This window comes from Eleutherodactylus coqui, chromosome 5, assembly GCF_035609145.1.
Source record: "Eleutherodactylus coqui strain aEleCoq1 chromosome 5, aEleCoq1.hap1, whole genome shotgun sequence".
Classification (NCBI taxonomy): Eukaryota; Metazoa; Chordata; class Amphibia; order Anura; family Eleutherodactylidae; genus Eleutherodactylus; species Eleutherodactylus coqui.
The window spans coordinates 231,025,823-231,044,286 of record NC_089841.1 but is presented as its reverse complement, the minus strand read 5'-3'; the positions used below and the strand labels follow the sequence as shown (position 1 = coordinate 231,044,286).

General features: G+C 47.7%; 1 protein-coding gene across 1 annotated transcript in view; it reads left to right on the top strand.

Moving 5' to 3' along the window:
• The first annotated feature begins 5,656 nt into the window (after window positions 1-5,656).
• Window positions 5,657-18,464, top strand: part of MTAP (methylthioadenosine phosphorylase) — a 32,767-nt gene continuing 19,959 nt past the window's right edge. The window contains exons 1-4 of the mRNA XM_066604304.1: window positions 5,657-5,722; window positions 10,396-10,482; window positions 12,698-12,756; window positions 14,847-15,014. Of these exons, the coding sequence (XP_066460401.1) occupies window positions 5,699-5,722; window positions 10,396-10,482; window positions 12,698-12,756; window positions 14,847-15,014 (338 nt within the window). The 5' untranslated portion in view covers window positions 5,657-5,698. The remainder of the gene's footprint in view (window positions 5,723-10,395; window positions 10,483-12,697; window positions 12,757-14,846; window positions 15,015-18,464) is intronic.

The window sequence follows — 18,464 nt, the reverse complement described above, 5'->3', positions numbered from 1 at the left end:
TAAACACAGATTTGGATTCAAATACTCTATTAAGTACTAATGTTACACGCATTCCTTCTCATTGGAAAATATCAACTTGGTTCCAAGATGGCGGTTTTCAAAATGGCCTCCATGCTGGACACTGCCCCCCTCAGATTTTCACACTAATCCTTAACAACAACATAGGATGGCGCTCCCAACCATCATTTTCCATCTATTCAGGTGTCTCCATACCTTTGGATCATCCTGTAGATAGGTACAGCAAAGCCAAAAGCAAGCTTGTCCAAAATATTTATTTTAGCTGTGTATGACTGTATATATATATCTGTCAATCACTGATAGGATCTCCTACTGGACCTCGTACTGAACCGCCTACTGGACCTCGTATTGAATTGCCTGCTAGACCTCCTACTAAACTGCCTACTAGGCCTCCTACTGAACCACCTACTGAACCTCCCACTGAACCGCCTGCTGGACCTCCTACCGAACCGCCTACTGGACCTTCTACTGAACCGCCTACTGGACCTCCTCCTGCACCGCCTACTGGACCTCCTCCTGTACCGCCTACTGGACCTCCTCCTGCACCGCCTACTGGACCTCCTCCTGCACCGCCTACTGGAACTCTATGTCCACAATAAGCAGAGATATAGATTAATAACTTACAAGTTATACTGCATCTTTCCCCATGAAACTATATATCCATCTGCACAGCTCCTCCTACACCATGTGCCTGCAGCTTGGCCAGCAGGTTTAGGGCTTATTCAGATGACCGTATATCGGCCCAGGTTTTCACGCCCGGCCGATATACGGTGTCCCTCTCTGCATGGGGAGGAGGTTGGAAAAGCCAGGGAGCAGTGCACTGAGCTCCTGTCGCCTCGTTACTATTTGCAATGAGAGGGGCGGGACGGGGTAGAGCTAAGTTCTGGAACTTAGCTCTGCCCCCATCCCACCCCTCCCATTGCAAACAGTGGTGAGGGGCGGAGAGGGGGTGCGAGCTCAGTGCACTGCTCCCGGCTCTTCCAGCCTCCTTCCCCTGCAGAAAGGGACACAGTATATCGACCGGGTGAAAACCCGGCCGATATACGGTCGTCTGCAGCCGCCCTTAAGCTGTTGGGTTCCCTTCCATGTCCTCATATCACATATATATATATAGTTGGGCTCGTTCATATCTGTGTTAGGGCTTTTTGTCTCTCAGTTCTGTTTTTGGAGCAGAAAAATAGAATTAGGGTACTTGAATTCTTCAGCATTTACAAAATGTTTGCTGTCAGTGAATGAGAACACTTGTATCTATTCTAGGCAGGAGGTAAGTGAAGGCTTGTTGACATCTGCGTTAGGACTTTTCCGTCTCTGTACTGTTTTTGAAGCAGAAGTACAGAATTTAACAGTTCTATTTCTTCCCCTTCGATTTCGGTGCATTTTTAAAAAACAGGGCAATACTTCCATTCCACTGTTTTTCTTTTAATGTATCACATCCGCTGCAGCCTGCGCAGGTCATTTTGTTAAGAATTAAAAAACAGAAGCATGCTGGGAAAACACTGGAAATGCTGGAATCAAGGCGATATTTTCAAATGGGAAGAGGTGCATGTGACATATGTATAGTGGTGGGGTGGGAGGTGGGGGTCGGCGACTACACAGAGGCTCACTCAGTCCATGTATAAGTCTGAATAACTTAATTTTCTTGTATGTCCAGAGATAAAAGAAAACGCAGTGGAAACCAATCGCCACTGGCATCAGATACACTCTGCAATCAGCAAAACTAACACTTGCCGGTCAAGGCTCTAACTAAACTGCAGGACCCTCACTTACTACTACCGTGATTCCCTGAAAATAAGACCCTATCTTATATTTATTTTTGCCCCAAAAGAGGACAAAGGATCTTCAGTCACCAATTGAGGACTGCAAGCAAGCGCGCCGGAGGCCAATGGGAGGACACAGACCGCGACTGCTAGGTAATGTTTTTTTTATTCTTTTTGTGTAATTCAGCTAGGGCTTACTTTTGGGGTAGGGCTTTTATTTCAAGCCCCCCCCCCCCCCCCCCTGAAAAAACAGGGTAGAGCTCATTTTCGGGAAAACACGTTAGCGTGCAGCAGTGGTCAGCAAACAGCAGAAGTCCACCATGTAGATGTGCTCACTCTGGACTCTTTCCACAACACGATGATCCACTGCAGGATATGCTCCCCGCTGGTTTGAATTGTCAGGGCTATCCTCTCATTCCCGATGCACTGAGAACAGCTCAGTAGAAATGCTGGCACAGGCTTCAGGATCCACGGTTGCATGCGCAGCCAACTCCAGATTTTCACTGCATAAACCCCAGACTTAACATCACCCCATCAGTAAAAGACCAAGGGGGTGAGATCCTACGGGGCCACTCCACAATGCCCAATACACTTCCCCAAAAACTGCATAATGTGGGGGAGGGGAGCACCATCCTGCAGGAAGAACACTAGGAAGGCGCCATCTTCATTGCACAGTGACACGAACTCCTCATCATGTGACAATTGCAGATACTTGGCAGTAGTAAGGCCAACGGGCCCGCTGTCTCATACACCACACCATGACTTTCTATGCATGCCACACATGCCATTTTCCATTTTTCTCAGGTTTTTCCATATCTTTAGACCGCCCTGTACATGTTATTTAGTTGTGAAACGATCATCGTGATTGCAGCTTTTGTTTTTGGCCACTAGATGTCATTATAACTTGCACTGGTACAAGAGCTTTTCAGACTTTTGATTAAAACTAAATAGCAGTGGAGTAAAAAAAAGCTAGTGATAACAGCGGTGCTACAGGGGTGATATTTAAGAGCTTACTCTCATATCCGCAACTTTAACCCCTTAAGGGCATGGCCTATTTGGCTCTAAGGACGCAATGATTTGGGGGGGATTTTCATATCCATGGCGGTATGAGGGCTTGTTTTTGTGTGGCAAACTGTAGTTTTTATTAGTACCAATTTTTGTAATGTATTATAAAACTTTTAGTATTTTTTTTGGATGGCCGAAAGAGAAAACATCAATTCTGCCATTTTTTTTTTTTTTACAGCATGAATCATGCAGCATAAGGGCTTATTCACACGAGCGTATATCAGCCGGCCGATATACGCTATCATGTGATGCACGAGCTCGGCGTTATATGCTGTCAGAAAGAGGGAGACAGTTTAGCTCTGCTAAACTGTTTTCCCTCTTTCCTCCCCCTCGCCGACTCAACTCCTCTCTCCTCCCCTCCGCTGTTTGCTATGGGGGAGCTAAGCTCCGCCCCCTCCCTTATCTACGGCCAGCAATGAGAGGGATGTAGCTTAGCTCCACCCCACCCCCTCTCATTGCAAAAAGAGGGGAGGAGAGAAGAGGGAGGGAGTTTAGCAGTCATGCTCCCATAGAAGTCTATGGCAGTGGCCGTAGTCTGGCCAGATAGATAGTTCCAGGGCTGTTTCTCCTGCCCGGTGTAAAAGCGCCCAGCTGAGCGCTTTTATGCCACAGGAATACGCCTGTGTGATCTGATGCATTGGAATCCCCTGCATCATCCCCTGCGTATATCAACCGGCCGTGAAAACGCCGGCCGATATATACGCTCGTGTGAATAAGCCCTAAATGACATGATACATTTTTTCTGCCGGTTGGTATGATTAGAAGGGCACTAAAACACTAGCTGAGCGGGCGCATGCCGTCAGCACTGCAAATACAGAGAGGTTGGGGTGGAAGTCCCTGCACCGACCTCTGTGTAGTGGCCGGCGCTTGTAACTGCAGGCACGGCTCTCACTGGAATCATCCCGCACCATGCTGCAGGTACAGGCTTGTGTTCCCGTGATTTTGTAGCGGTGACATCGCGGTCGCCGGTGTGAAGCAGGCCTCGTTGTACTATCTCACATGATATATATGTAGTTCACGGTCTGTCTGTCTTTTCATATGTTGCGGCATCTTTTCCATGCCGCTTCTGTCTCCTGCTGTCCCCACCGTCTCCACGCTGATAGTTTATATACGTTCCACTGTCGCATTTTTAATAGATTCACTCATCTAACCAATTTAACCCTTTCCAATCCAATTTGTATCCTAGTTTTCCTAGGGGGCTTACTCTTTTTCTGCTGTTATACAACGGCGCTATCTGCTGGCTAAAGCCGGTACTGCATGAGGTGACACGTTGGATAGGCTCCGACAGCAGAGAGGCTGGCAATATACAGTAAGAGAACCCCGACGGATGTCTTCCAACATCGGAGCTGTACAGCCTTAAATCATAATGTCTTCAGACGTCAGAAAGAGGATTGGAAAGGGTTAATGTATAATATAGGAGAACATCTTATTATCTGCTCCCTGGTATGCATATTAAATGTGAACAAACCTGCATGTCCCCCCCAAACCAGCATGTCCCCCCAACCTGTGTCCCTGTGGCCTCAGACTGGTTATCCCCCAGGGCCCCCCACACTAGTGATGCATGCAGCATTTCCCCGGTGGTCCTCTATGCAGAAAGCGGTATATGCGCCGGCCGCTACACCAGGGTAATAAGCAGGTTTATCACAGGTTGGTATAAGTGTATCTTGTTGCCACCGGAACTGTGGGTGGTGACAAGATACAGGCTCTTTGACAGGCCGGCCACGCCCCCTCTCAGGTCCTGGAACTCATTACAAAGTGACAGTGGCGTAACCTGTGCTCCGATGGCTTACCCCTTGGCACACCGGTTTTATTATTCTCTGTCGGCGGCTCCCAAGGGCTTCCCTGCAGTGGACAGCGGCGGTGGAACAGCGGCTTCCCCCGCGGCCTCCCTGCACTGCCCAGCGGTGGAGGAAGAGCGGCTTCACCGGTGGCCCCCCTGCACTTTGCCGCGGGGGCGGACAACGAGGGAGTGGCAGCGACAGTGGCAGCACAGCGCTGCTCTTACAGTGAGTGCCGGAGGTAGAGAGAGGGACGGGGAGGCTGCAGGGGAGTGACAACACAAAGTAACTGCGGGAACAGCGCTGTGGATGAAGGGGAGCCTGCAGGGGAGAGCAGACACAGCTAAGTAAATGCGGAGAGGTAGGGGGGCGGACAATGAAGGATAGCGCTGTGGAAGGAAGGGGGACGGAGGCTGCAGGGGAGCGGTGACTGTGCTAGGGAGAGAGAGGGATGGAGGCTGCAAGGGAGGGGGACATTGCAACGTAACTCCGGGGACAGGAAGGCTGCAGGCCACCTTGCAGGCAGCTAGGACCGTTTATGCTTGACCCAATCAGAGCTGGGGGTGTGACGGGGGCGTTCCTCCTGCCAAACCCCTAGCTTCCGGTGGCGTCAAGATACACTAATACCCACACGGTTGCCACCTGGCTGAGGATACCCAGCGCACCTCTTAGGCCGGCCTCACATGGGTGGATGTGTATTAGCGTTGTGTATTTGTGTGCGTCTCTGCGTTTTTTCTGTACCTTTGCGCACACAAGAAAACGCACCCGCGGCCCCAGACATGGCGACGGCGAATAGTGGGATGAGTGCCATGTGTCTTATTTGTACAAATACACAGTAATGCAGACTGCGCACACAAAGCACGCGCCTGTGAGCGGACCCCATAATAGTCAGCCGACTCACTCACGGCGGCCGGCTCTGCTACATCAGTGACAGAGCGCGAAGTGCTGCCCTCTCCCGGCACAGGGCCGCAGCACACAGCGCGCACCAACCGGCTCCTCCCCCTTCCATGACGTCATCAGCGCTCCCCCGGCTGCACGTGGTGCAGTGAGCTGTAGCCCCGCCCCTTTCCGGACATCGCTATGGCTGCAGCGCATCCTGTGAAGGTCGGTAGCCGGGAGGCCGCGGCGATTCCCCGAGGAAGGAGGGAGGAGAGCGGAGTGTGGGGCAGCCGGGACTGGGGATGGAGAGTGCTGGTGTGCACTTACCTGCCGCGGGGGAAAAGGGGGGAGTCACGTGTACTTACTTGCACTGGGGGGTGGAGAGTCACGTGTGCTGGTGTGCACTTACCTGCACTGGGAGCTTGAGGAGGTCTGTGAATGAGGGGTCCTCAGGGGGCTGCCGGCACACGGACTGGGAAAAAGTTGCACTTGAGGGCGCCAATCTAAGGGGCAGCGCCCCCCCCCCCCACGGCGGCACCAACTATCTCCAACCGCGAATCCTACATCCGTATAGATGAACGGCCGCTGTTTCCTTCTGAGAACCGTGCGGCGGGGCTGGGGGCGCGTTCACACGGGCGCAAGCGAATTTTGGTTGTGCAAATTCAATGCAAATTAGCGACACCGAAAATCAACCCCCCCCCCCCCTGTGTTTTCCAGCCGCTCCGGTACGTTTCTGTGCGCGCAAATCCGCAACATGTTCACCCGCACAAAAATACGAAATCCTGTTGATTTTGCGCACATGTGTGCAGCCGGCGCCCTCGTAGGTCGTCCGTGTTTACTGGCATCTGTTGATTCCAATGGGCTCTTGCAGTGCGCAAATCCGCCCCAGGATGGCTCAGGCCGCGCGTTGTTTCACGCGATGTGCGAATGAATACGTTGTAATCAGCGGCTTCTGTCCACTTCGTATTACACGGGCAAAATCTGCACAAGTAGTGCGCTCCACAAACACACGGGGCGGATGAGCCCGCCGGATGGCGCCCTGAGCGGCGCTGACCGCCTCCTGGACAGCTGAGCCAAAAAAATCACGGACAGGCCGACATTTTAGCGGACATAGACTCCTCCCCCTTATAGCGACCGCATCCCTCTTATGGCCTTACAACGTCCGTGAACCACAAAGTCTCCAAAATAAGAGGCGTCATATAGCGCTCCTAGGAATCTGGCGCGTTGGGGTCGAGGCGGAGCGTTTAACCCCTTGGTGACGGCCACCGTGCTGACCTCCACTAGTGGGCGCTAAACCTGCGCATTCATCATTCTGAGGGCTCATTCACACGACCGCATCCAGCGGAGTCCTGCAGCGTTTTACCGGTCTGCGTGATCCGGTATAAACCGCGTATGGCAGCGAGCGCACTGCATATGACCGCATATCTCACGGACCGGCGCACTGCGTATGACCGCATATCTCACGGACCGGCGCACTGCGTATGACCGCATATCTCACGGACCGGCGCACTGCGTATGACCGCATATCTCACGGACCGGCGCACTGCGTATGACCGCATATCTCACGGACCGGCGCACTGCGTATGACCGCATATCTCACGGACTGGCGCGGCGCGACTCTTGTCTTTTTTTTTAATTCCCCGCTCTGTTTTATAGCGAGGTTGCGTATAAATTGTCGCCCGTACGCAATGTATACAGCCGAAGTCATGGTCATCTGAATGAGCCCTGAGGCAGTGCCTTCACTGACAGCCAGGCTCCTGCTCTAACTGCCAGCAGAGGAGAGACCTCAGATCCCCGCAGTTTAACCCCTTCCATGCCACAGTCACTAGTAACTGCAGCATGTAAGCAGATGACAGGGGGAGGGGCTCATACTGTCACCCATCAGCACCCCCACTCTGTGATCCCAAGGTACCAAGGGGTTCCCATGGCAGCCGCAAACCTGAGAAAGGCCTCCATGTCCGCCTTGTAACTCAGCCTGTTAGACCCCGCCTCCTGCAGAGTCTAATAGGCTGATGTTAGCGGCTTAGTAGAACGCACTACCTAAGTAATGCAGTGTAGTAATTGAGCGATTCCCAACTTCAAGTCCTCTTCAGGGACTAAAAAAATAGCGTCAATGGCGCTGTGATCGCCATCCATACATCATGTCTGCTGACTGTCTATTACAGCCGACACCTGCCGGCAACATCTCCGACAAGCCGCGCAGCTCATTGGAGCTGTTAACCCTTTAAATGCCGCTGTCGGTTCTAACAGAGGCATTTAAATCCCCCGAATGTCCCACATGGCCCCCCACAATGAGATTGCAGGGAGCCGTGCGGGTGCCACGGCAGCCGAGGGTGGTCTTGGCTGAATGCCTACCGAGCCATGCCCACAGGGTGGCTTGATAGACTGCCTTCCCAATAGCAGTACGATGTAACAGTACGGTGGACTAAAAAAAAGTGACAATAAGATCAATAAAGTTTTACTAATTATTAAAAAAAACAAAAGTAATACGTTTAAAAAAAAAAAACTTTTACGTATTTACAATAAAAGAATCTAAATAATAAAACAAAAATACATATTTGGTATCGCCGCGTCCGTAAAAGTCCGATCTATCAAAGTAACGCATTAGTTACCAAGCAAGGGGAACGTCAAAAAAAAAAAAAAACGCCCAAAATGCTTTTTTTGGACACCTTGTCTCCATGAAAAAATGCAATAAAAAGCGATCAAAAAGTTGTATGTATTCCAAAATGGTACCGGCGCAAATTACGGGACGTCCCGCAAAAAATGAGCCCGCGCACAACTACGTCGGCGGAAAAATAAAAAGGCCATTGTGCGCAGAAGATGGCGGCAGAAAGTAACTTAAAAAATTAATTATCTTTGAAAATAAAATACAAGTACAGCAAAAGAAACCTATACAAGTTTGGTATCGCAGTAATCGCACTGAGCCGTAGAATAAAGGTATCAGGTCATCTTTGTCGCAGTTTGTGCGCCGTAGAAACAAGACGCACCGAAAGATGGCGGAATGTCATTTTTTTCCCATTTCTGTCCACTTAAAATCTTGTAAAAGTTTTTCAGTACATTTTATGGCACCATTGAAAACTACAACTCGTCCCGCAAAAAACAAACAAGCCCTCATACAGCGCCGGCGACGGATAAATAAAGGCGGTACGATTTTTTTTAAAAGAGAGGAGGAAAAAACGAAAATTGAAAAAACAAAAGGGCGGCGTCATGAAAGGGTTAAGGGTGTTAGAATGCAGCGATGCAGATCCAATTGTCTTTAGTGTGCTAAAGTACTAAAAGATGAGAGAATTCTGTATAAACTCCGAATCCCAACTGATCAGATAAGAGAGTTACAGCGTCATTCTTACCGAATGGTGAACACTGTGAAAACAAAACCCCAAAACAATGGTGGCGTTTCAGGGGGGCAGGTTTCCACCTTCCCACCCCCAAAGAAGATGTAATACAAGTTCTACAACCCCAAGGAGGGGCCATTAAAATCTACAACTCGTCCTACACACAACCCACCAGCCTCACCCGGCCGGCATTGGGTTGTGGCTCTTGCAGTGCGATGATGATAATCACTTCCTTAAGGCACAAACTAGGCCGGTTGCTAAGGGGTTAAAGGGTGACTGCACTTTTAATAAACGATTTGATCAGTGGTGGTCTGGGGGCTGAGACCCCCGCTAATCGCAGGGCCTGACGCTCCATTCCCATTCAATGGGACTGCAGGAAATGAATGAAGCCTGCTCCCTCTATGAACCCTTTACATGCCACGATCTACATTGACTGCGGCATATAAAGGGTTAACAGCGGGGCTCGGTGCTCTCACTGTTGCAGCAGGATGTCGGCTGTCGGTTCCATCTGGCTCCTGACACAGGATTGCATCGCCTCAGCTTCTAAGTCTGCGCCATTCGCAGGTCGAAGGTTTATGTCCTATTGCATTAAGTGCCACCCTGCCAGGACATAAACTTACATCCGGTGGCATTAAGCATGGTCGGGTCGGGCCTATCAGTAGGGGAGTCGCTCTTAGGGCTCATTCTGCATTGGGCTTTCCATATCATTGTTCTGTTTTTGGAGCAGAAAAACAGAATTCGGCGGCTGCACAGAAGCGTGCGCCAAAAAGGAGGGGTTTTTTGCAGGCGGAAAAAAAACCAAATGCATTAAATTCGGGGGTTTTTTTGTGCTTCAGCAACGACACGGGGGATGGACTGGAGGCCAAAAGCCCAGACGGAGGTGTGAATGGGCCCTTACAGGAACCGCTCCCCATTCCGGTCCCCTCTGTGGTGTCCACATGCCCTTATCTGGGGGTGTATGGATCCGATGGGGACATTACTGGGGTACAGTATGTCTGGATTGAGCGTTTCCGTTGTTCTTCAGCGCTCGTTCGCACCTCCGTTTCGGCGTTCGTCCACGATTCCATTTTTCTTTTCAGTTTTTAAAGCAGGAAAGTGGAATTAAATGTTATTTTTTTTCCCCCATTGATTTCAATGGGTTTTTTAAAAGAAAAAAACAGAATGCGGTCATTTTGTTTCTTATTCCTTAACCCTTTCCGATGGAATGTTGGACGCCTTCCGCCACGATGGTTTAGCCTTTACAGCGCCGATGCCAGAATACATCCGGCAGGGTTTTCTAACTGTTTGGCCGACCGCTCGGCTGTTGGAGTCAATCTGATATGTTACCTCTTGTAGTTCTGGGTTTAGCCAGCAGGTGGCGCCGGTAGCTAATCGGCAGAAAAAAAAACCTGAGACATAATGGAAGCGAAGAGGCAGCCTAATGTTTATCTGAGAACTAATCAGTGAAGGGAATTGTGAGTGAAAACCATAACGCAGCTGCGGATCGGCCCTCACTGCTACTGTTTTTTTGGGTTTTTTTTCTGAAAATGTCCTAAAATATTTAACTCTTTGCTACTTCTGCTGTAGGTTGGAATCATTGGCGGCTCTGGCCTGGATGACCCCGACATCTTGGAAGGAAGAACCGAGAAGTATGTTGAAACGCCCTTTGGCAAAGTATGTGCACTTTTGTACAGGAGATTCACTAGAATATGTTTTTACCCTGTTTCCCTGAAAATAAGATACAGCATGATTTTCCAGAATTTTTGAGGATGCAAAATGATTTTTCAGGCTTTTTGAGGATGCTTGAAATATAAGCCCTACTCCAAAATTAAGCCCTGCTAACAGTTAATTAAATAGTGTCCAGGCAGCTATACATGTAAAAAAGTTAAACCTTTTTGAACAAAAATTAATGTAAGACACTGTCTTATTTTCGGGGAAACACGGTATGACTTCAGCTGCCATGTAATGCAATACTTAGTTTGGGCTCACTCACACGGGCGTACGTGGCCTTCATATTTGTTAGTCGTGGAACCGTCGTATTCGCTGTGTAGGTTAAATCCCCTATATTGGTGCGTATTACATGCATGGGATAACCGCAGGTCTGAGCGGCCCAGTAGAAATCAATAGGCTTTCATCACCGCAAATTGCGTGCGTGAAAATTACGCACGTGATCCGCAGGCCACATCCGCCTGTGTGAGCGAGCCCCAAGTGTTTTATCTTCAGGGTCAGTACCTGATCCGCCCTCCCAGACGTTGCAGCGATGCTCTGATGATGCCCCTTGGTTTTGGCTGCAGGCAACCAGAATGTTATCGTTTAACCCTTCCCTGACTGCAGCCCTCAATACCTTAATGTTCACAGCAAGTTTTCAGCCATTGGAATGATTTTCTCATCAGCAATATTATTGTATTAAGGCCTGATCGCACAGGACCGGCTTAGGACCGCACTGTCCATCTGAACGGGGTTTGCAGGCGTCCACGCAGCGGCTGCCAGAACCGCCCCACGGAGGGAAATGGATTTTTAATTGCAGAAATTTTAGAAAGCCGTTACATTTGAGTATACTCTGTTCTCCGCCTGAGATTATGGGTCTGGGAACTTTCAGGGTTTTAACCCTTTCCGATCCATGTTAGACTTCAGGATTTCCAAGGGGGCTTGCAGTTTGTGTGGGCAGTGGAGCTGCCAGCAGAACACCGTAAGGCCCAATGTCTGCGGTCGGATCTGATTTACGGAATCTGCGTGGAAGATCCATAAACCAAGCTGCCCATAGCACATAATAATCTTTATTTGTATAGCACCAACTTATTCCGCAGCGCTGATGAATCAAAGCTTGTGAATTTGTTTTGCGGACTTTTTGGTGCGGAAAACAAATCGCAGCATGCTATATTTCAGTGCGGTTCCCGCACAGACGGCTTCCATTCAGTCGCGGATGGGCCATGGATTCCGCAAGAATTTACATTTTTTTAAAAACTCCACTACGCATGTGTGGCGGCGTGCCAGCCGGCGCTTCTGCACACACCCACAATGAAGACAATAGAAGACCCGGACAGGTAAGCAGAAGACTCGCAGTGTTCTTGGCCGCAGGCAGAGTCTGATTCTGTTATGGCTTCCGCATGCAGAATCATGAGACCTAAGTCTTCCAACTTCGGAGCTGTATAGTCTTCGGTGTTTATGTCGGCAGGCATCCGACGGTGGACCTGAAAGGGTTAAAGGTAATAAGTTGGTTAATGAAGGACATCATTTTCCAGATATGGAAAGGAAAATCGGTGGTTTGTTCTGGCGGTTCATACATACGAGGCCGGGGTCTGACACTGCTGATGCACTTCATAGTTCTGGTTCCAATGTACAGAGATATCCTACTAAGACTCCTCCTACACGGAGCCATGAATCGTTGGCACGAGAGATGGCTGTCAGAGTTCGCTCATGCAGCCTGCAGATAAATCATTCTCAGTTTTGTTTGGCATTCCGTTCACAAATCGTTGAGTCGTTTATGCCTGCATAAATGAACGACAAGCTAACGACTGCTCATTCGCCGTCCAATCGTTGTCTGCTTCACACTGAATGAATATCGTACAAATTTGCGCGATCAAATGATCTTTTTTTTTCTCTGAATGCTAGTTGTTCCGTGTAAAAGGGCCCTAAGATGGGAATAGCCTGGACGGTGCAGATGTTAGTGTTGTGGTATTTGGACCCGTGCGAGCGCTCGTCACACACCGCCATTGTCGCAGTTGAGGCTTTCGCCGTTGCCCTTCTACAGGGACCCGTACGTGGATCATCATTGCTGTGTTGTGCTGAGGGCACAGTCTTTGTACCTCTAATCACTTCTCGTGTGTTTTGCATATGCCGATATGTATTATGAATTCCATAAGCTAATTGCTGTCTCCTTCTTGTGCAGCCGTCCGATGCCTTGGTGCTTGGAAAAATTAAAAACGTGGACTGCGTGCTGCTTGCCAGGTAACCACAAGGGTAATTGCCGGTAAAAATCTAATATGGGGCAGATTAATCAAAACTGTCTAAAACACAAACTTTCTTTGTTGCCCGTAGCAACCAATAACAGCACAGATTTTATTTAGAATGATAGACAAGCTCGGATTGGTTACTACGAGCAACAAACCGTTTTTGTTTTTTTAAGACCGTTTTGGTAAATGAGGCCCGTTGTTAATATTGTGCAACTTTGCAATAGACGTTGTGCTGTTTCTTCCCTTTTTTTAGTCTGTTGACTGTCAGTAAATGAGGGCATAAAAAAAAAATAACATCTAGACTTCTAGGGGTTTTGCGGGCAGTGCCAGGATACACCAGAGTCTGAGAATAAAACGCTGCTCCGTCCCCTGTGTAGTGGCAGGCCTGTGGAAGTGCAGGTGCAGCTTTTGAAATCAATGGGACCCCAACCTGCAATTACAAGTGCAGCTCCCATTGATTTAAATGAGAGCTGTGCCTGCAGTTACAAGTGCTGGTCACTACACAAGGGTCGGCGCAGCAGCTTCCACTCCGACCCCGATGTATCCCGGAACTGCTTGGAAAACCCCTCTAAAGCGGTATACTCACCATAGATGTTTATGGCATATCGACAGGATGTGACATTAAATTTTTGAACAATTTTGGGATCGGTGTCCATCTCTGAAACGAAGGGGACCGCAACTGGAAATGGTAAAATAAAAGATGATCACAAATTTCAAAACTTTTGGTTTTTGCAGAGACTTAACCCCTTGAGTGGCGGGTTTCCTACCACCCTGTCGTGCCCACGAGGGCAGGTTTTTTAAAACGTTCTAATCATTGAATTTCAACTAGTTTTGCAGTTGCGTCTCAAGAGCCATAACTTTTTCATTTTTCCATTGACATGGCCATGTGAGGGCTTGTTTTTTGCGGGACAAGTTGTGATTTTTTAAACAGGGGGAGGAAAAAAAGAAATGGGGAAAAAAGAAAAAAAGGGGCCATGTCATTAAGGGGTTAAATAATTTATTAACTTCCTTCTCTGGGTCATTACGACGCATGGATACCACATGTGTGATTGTATTTTTGATTTTTTACAAAGTAAAGGGAGACAAGTGTTGTTGTTTTATTTTTTATTATTTTTTTACTTTTTTTTTTTTTTTACATTTTTTTTTTGTCCCTTTTAGGGGACTTCCACAGGGACCCATCAGGACCCCTGATCACATTCCGGGGGTCCGATGATGACAGCCCTTTACATGCTGCAGTCACATAGACTGCAGCATGTAAAGGGTTAACACAGCAGAGATCGGAGGTTTTCTCTGATCTCTGCTGTAAGAGCTAGTACCTAGCTGTCCTCTGACAGCTAACAACCAGCTCTCCCTGCCACAGAGACCATCGGCTTGCTTCTGACAAGCCGATGGTCTCTATGGCAACCTGTAAACAAAGCAGGAGGTTGCCGACATATCGGCAATATCTTCTGCTGGTTTTTCAAAGCCCTTGCACTGCTCTGTGTGGGTCTGTGCAGGCAGAGCACACTGTCACAGCTTGTGGCACTGTGCTCTGCAGCTCCCATAGTGATACATAGCCCGGAAATCTTCCGGGCTGTATCGCTATGAGCAGTGGAGCTCGTCCCGGAAAATTTCCGGGCGTGCCACTCAAGGGGTTAAAGGGGTTGTCCCGTGATAGCAAGTGGGGTTATACACTTCTGTATGACCATATTAATGCACTTTGTAATATACATCGTGCATTAAATATTGGCCATACAGAAGTTATACACTTACCCCCTCCGGTGCTGGTGTCCCCGTCTCCATGGCGCCGACCAAAGCCGCCTTCTCCCTGGATTAGACGCGCTTGCGCTGAAGGGGCCGCTCCGCCGTGCTCGCGCTGCACAGGGCTTCTGCGCATGCATGCCAGCACCGGAGGGGGTAAGTGAATAACTTCTGTATGACCAATATTTAATGCACAATGTACATTACAAAGTGCATTAATATGGCCATACAGAAGTGTATAGACCCACTTGCTGCCGCGAGACAACCCCTTTAAGAATCTCCTTGGAATCTGCACTGATGAAGTTCCTGTTAATGAGCTTGTCCTGCTTGCTTTCTGTCCTGCAGACACGGCCGGCAGCATACAATCGCTCCTACAAATGTCAACTTTCGAGCCAATATTTGGGCGTTGAAGATGGAGGGTTGCACTCACGTTCTGGTCACCACCGCTTGCGGATCGCTGAGGGAGGACATCCAGCCTGGAGACATCGTTGTACTTGACCAGTTCATCGATAGGTGAGAATAAAAACTCTACTGCGCTGCTTTTAGAAACTTTTCAGTAATGGTGCTTCTTGTGTGAATATGGCTTATATGGTGATGTCTACAGAAGGTCTCCAGGACCGCGCAGCATACCACAGAAATCACAATATAGGGCCTGTAATATAGGAGAGGTAAAATGGAGTCTCAGACATTTCTTCTGATTAATCTCTTTTACCCCTTAAGGACGCGGCTTTATTTATTTTTTTTTTCATTTATTTCTTCCCAGAACCCCCCCCCCCCCCCCCCCCCAAAAAAAAATTGTTTTTTGCCTCCATCTTTTGACAGCCATAACATTTTTCATTTTTCAGTCGACACAGTTGTGCGAGACGTCCTGTATGTACCATTTTGGAATACATACGGCTTTTTGATTATTTTTGATTACATCTTTTCTTGGAGACGGGGTAAATAAAAAAAAGTGCAATTCTGGCGTTATTTATTTTTTTCTGACGACGTTCACCGTGCGCGGTAAATAATGCATTACATTGATCAGACTTTTACAGGCGCAGCGATATCAAATATGTATTTTTGTTTTATTATTTGGAGAAGCACAGAGACAGTATATAGTTTAACCCCTTAGTGACCAAGCCTGTTTGCGCCTGAATGACCAGACCAAATTTTGGACATCTGACATGTGTCACTTGACATAGAATAACTCCGTAAAGGCTTTACATATCCAAGTGATTCTGACATTGTTTTTTCGCCACATGTTGTACTTCATTTAGGTGGTGAAAATAGTCCGATGGAATTTATGCATATTTATTAAAAGCCCCAAAATTATGAAATTTTTGAAAAAATTGTCATTTTTTTTTTCACATTTCAACTGCAATATCTCAAATATGTGCAAACATACTGTACAAATTCTTGATAAGATATATATTTCCATCTGTTTCCTTTATTCTGGGTGCACATTTGAAAAACTTCAGTGTTTTTTTTAACCATTTAAGAGACGTACACATTTAATATTGATTTTTAACATTTTGAGGAACATTTTTTTTTTCCCTACACCAAGCCAAGATTGTAAAGGCTCATAGGTGTCAGAATTACAGATAACCCCACAAATGACCCCATTTTAAAAACTACACCCCTTAATGTATTCACTGAGGGGTGTCATGAGTATTTTTACCTCACAGATTTTTTTCAGGAATTAATGCAATTTAGAAGAGAAAAAATAAAATTTCATATTTTTGCAAATATGTAATTTAAAAGATGGGATTTTTTTTTCTATAGTGCGCATGAAAATGAGTATTTGCACCCAAAATGGATACCTCTGTTTGTCCCGTGTTCAGAAACATACCCATTGTGGCCCTAATTTTGTGTCCATATGCACAACAGGTCCCAAACCGAAAGGAGCAGCCGGTGGCTTTCAGAACAGTCATTTTGTTTGAAGGTGATTTAGGCCCCATTGCCCACTTGTAGAGCCCTTGAGGGGCCAAAACGATGGAGCACCCCCACAAATAACCCCATTTTGAAAACTAGACCCCTTAACAAATTCATCTAGGAGTGTATTGCTCATTTTGACTCCACAGTTTTTGTATGAATCTAAGCAAAGCAGGAGGAAAAAAATTACGATTTTCATTTTTTTGGCAATTGTGTCACTTTTAAAACGTTTTTTTGTACAGTGTACATAGGAATGAAAACTTGTACCACAAAATGAATACCCCGGTTTGTCCCGTGTTCAGAAACATACCCATTGTGGCCCTAATACTATGTCTGTATGCACAACGGGGCCCAAAACAAAAGGAGCAGCCGGTGGGTTTTAGAACAGACATTTTGCTTAAAGGCGTTTTAGGCCCCATAGCCCACTTGTAGAGCCCTAGAGCGGCCAAAACCATGGAGAACCCCCATAAATGACCCCATTTTGAAAACTAGACCCCTAACGCATTCATCTAGGAGTGTACTGTGTATTTTTACGCCACAGTTTTTGAATGAATTTGAGCAAATCAGAAGGAAAAATTTACGATTTTAATTTTTTTGGCACATATGTCATTTTAGGAACCTCTTTTTTTTTTTTTGTACAGCACACATAAGAATAAAGATTTTCACCTCAAAATGGATACCTCGTTTGTCCCGTGTTCAGAAACATACCCATTGTGGCCATAATATTATGTTTGTATGTACAAAGGGGCTCAAACCAAAAGGCGCATCAAACTTCAACTGTGTCTTAACTTTTATGTAATCGCCATTATCTATTGAATAACGGCGATCACATGACCGGGGACTGCTCACTGCGGCCCATGGTCACTGCTCCAGGCTCTTGGCTACCTTTAGTAGCCAGGAGCAAGGAGACTTTAAATTTAATGGGCCCTTCACAGCTTCTGTGCTTGCGTCCACCATTTTGCTGATGGGCACATGCGCCAAAGTTGGGGAAAGGTCCGCGGATAAAGATCTTGTCGGGGGACTTCGCCGGAGGCCTTAGGTAAGTAATTTCACCTCCCCTGATGGATCGAATCTGTGATTGGAGGTGATACTTTAACTTTTTTTACTTTTCTGTGATCGCCGTTTTCAAGTGGAAAACAGCGTTCATGTGACCAGGCAACGCGTACTGCGGGCCCTTGTGAAATCTCCAGGCTCTTGGCTATGTTTCGTAGCCAGGAGCAGGGAGATTTTAAATTACCCTAGCAATCTGTGGCTTTTGCACATGCGTCCGCCACCTTGGCGTGGTGAGGTACACGGATAAATCCGGGGCTTTAGGTACATTATTTCATCTCCTCTCACGGATATGATCCGTGAGCGGAGATGAAACTTAAACTTTTTTTTTTTCTTAACATTTTTCAAACTTTTCTTTACTTTACATGATCGCTGTTATCCATTGGATAGCAGCGATCATGTGACCGGGAGCCGCTGTGACATCTCTCTGCTCTCAGCTACACAAGGGAGCTGGAAGCAGAACGTTTTTAGATTTCCCTGGCCGCGCGCGCCTTCTGTGTGCGCGCCTGATGTATGACGTCTGGCGCGCATGCGCAGAAGGCGCCGACGGGACCTGGGAGGCTAGGACCCCACATAACACCTGGGAGAAGGCGGGTGAGTACTTTCAGCTGACCTGATGGATCCGATCCATCAGGGCAGCTGAATCTTTAACTTTTTTCAACTTTTTACTGACTTTTACATGATCGCCGGCATTCGGTGAATGCCGGCAATCATTTGACCGGGGGAGGGGACCCGCGGCCCGGAATGGCAGCTCCAGGTTGCTGGCTACCTCCGGGAGCCGGCAGCATGGAGCTGTCACGTCCACAGCTTGCAGGGCCTTGATCCCTGCAGGAAACATGTTTTTACGTTCTCGGGAATAAGGTCCAGCAAGCTAGGATGTAAAAAAGGCAATGGGCTGGTCACTGAGGGGCTAAGTTAATTACTAAAGCCCTTTACAGATTAGACTAATGATAAAATCAATCTTTATTATTAATGATTAAAAGACAAAAATGGGCTGAC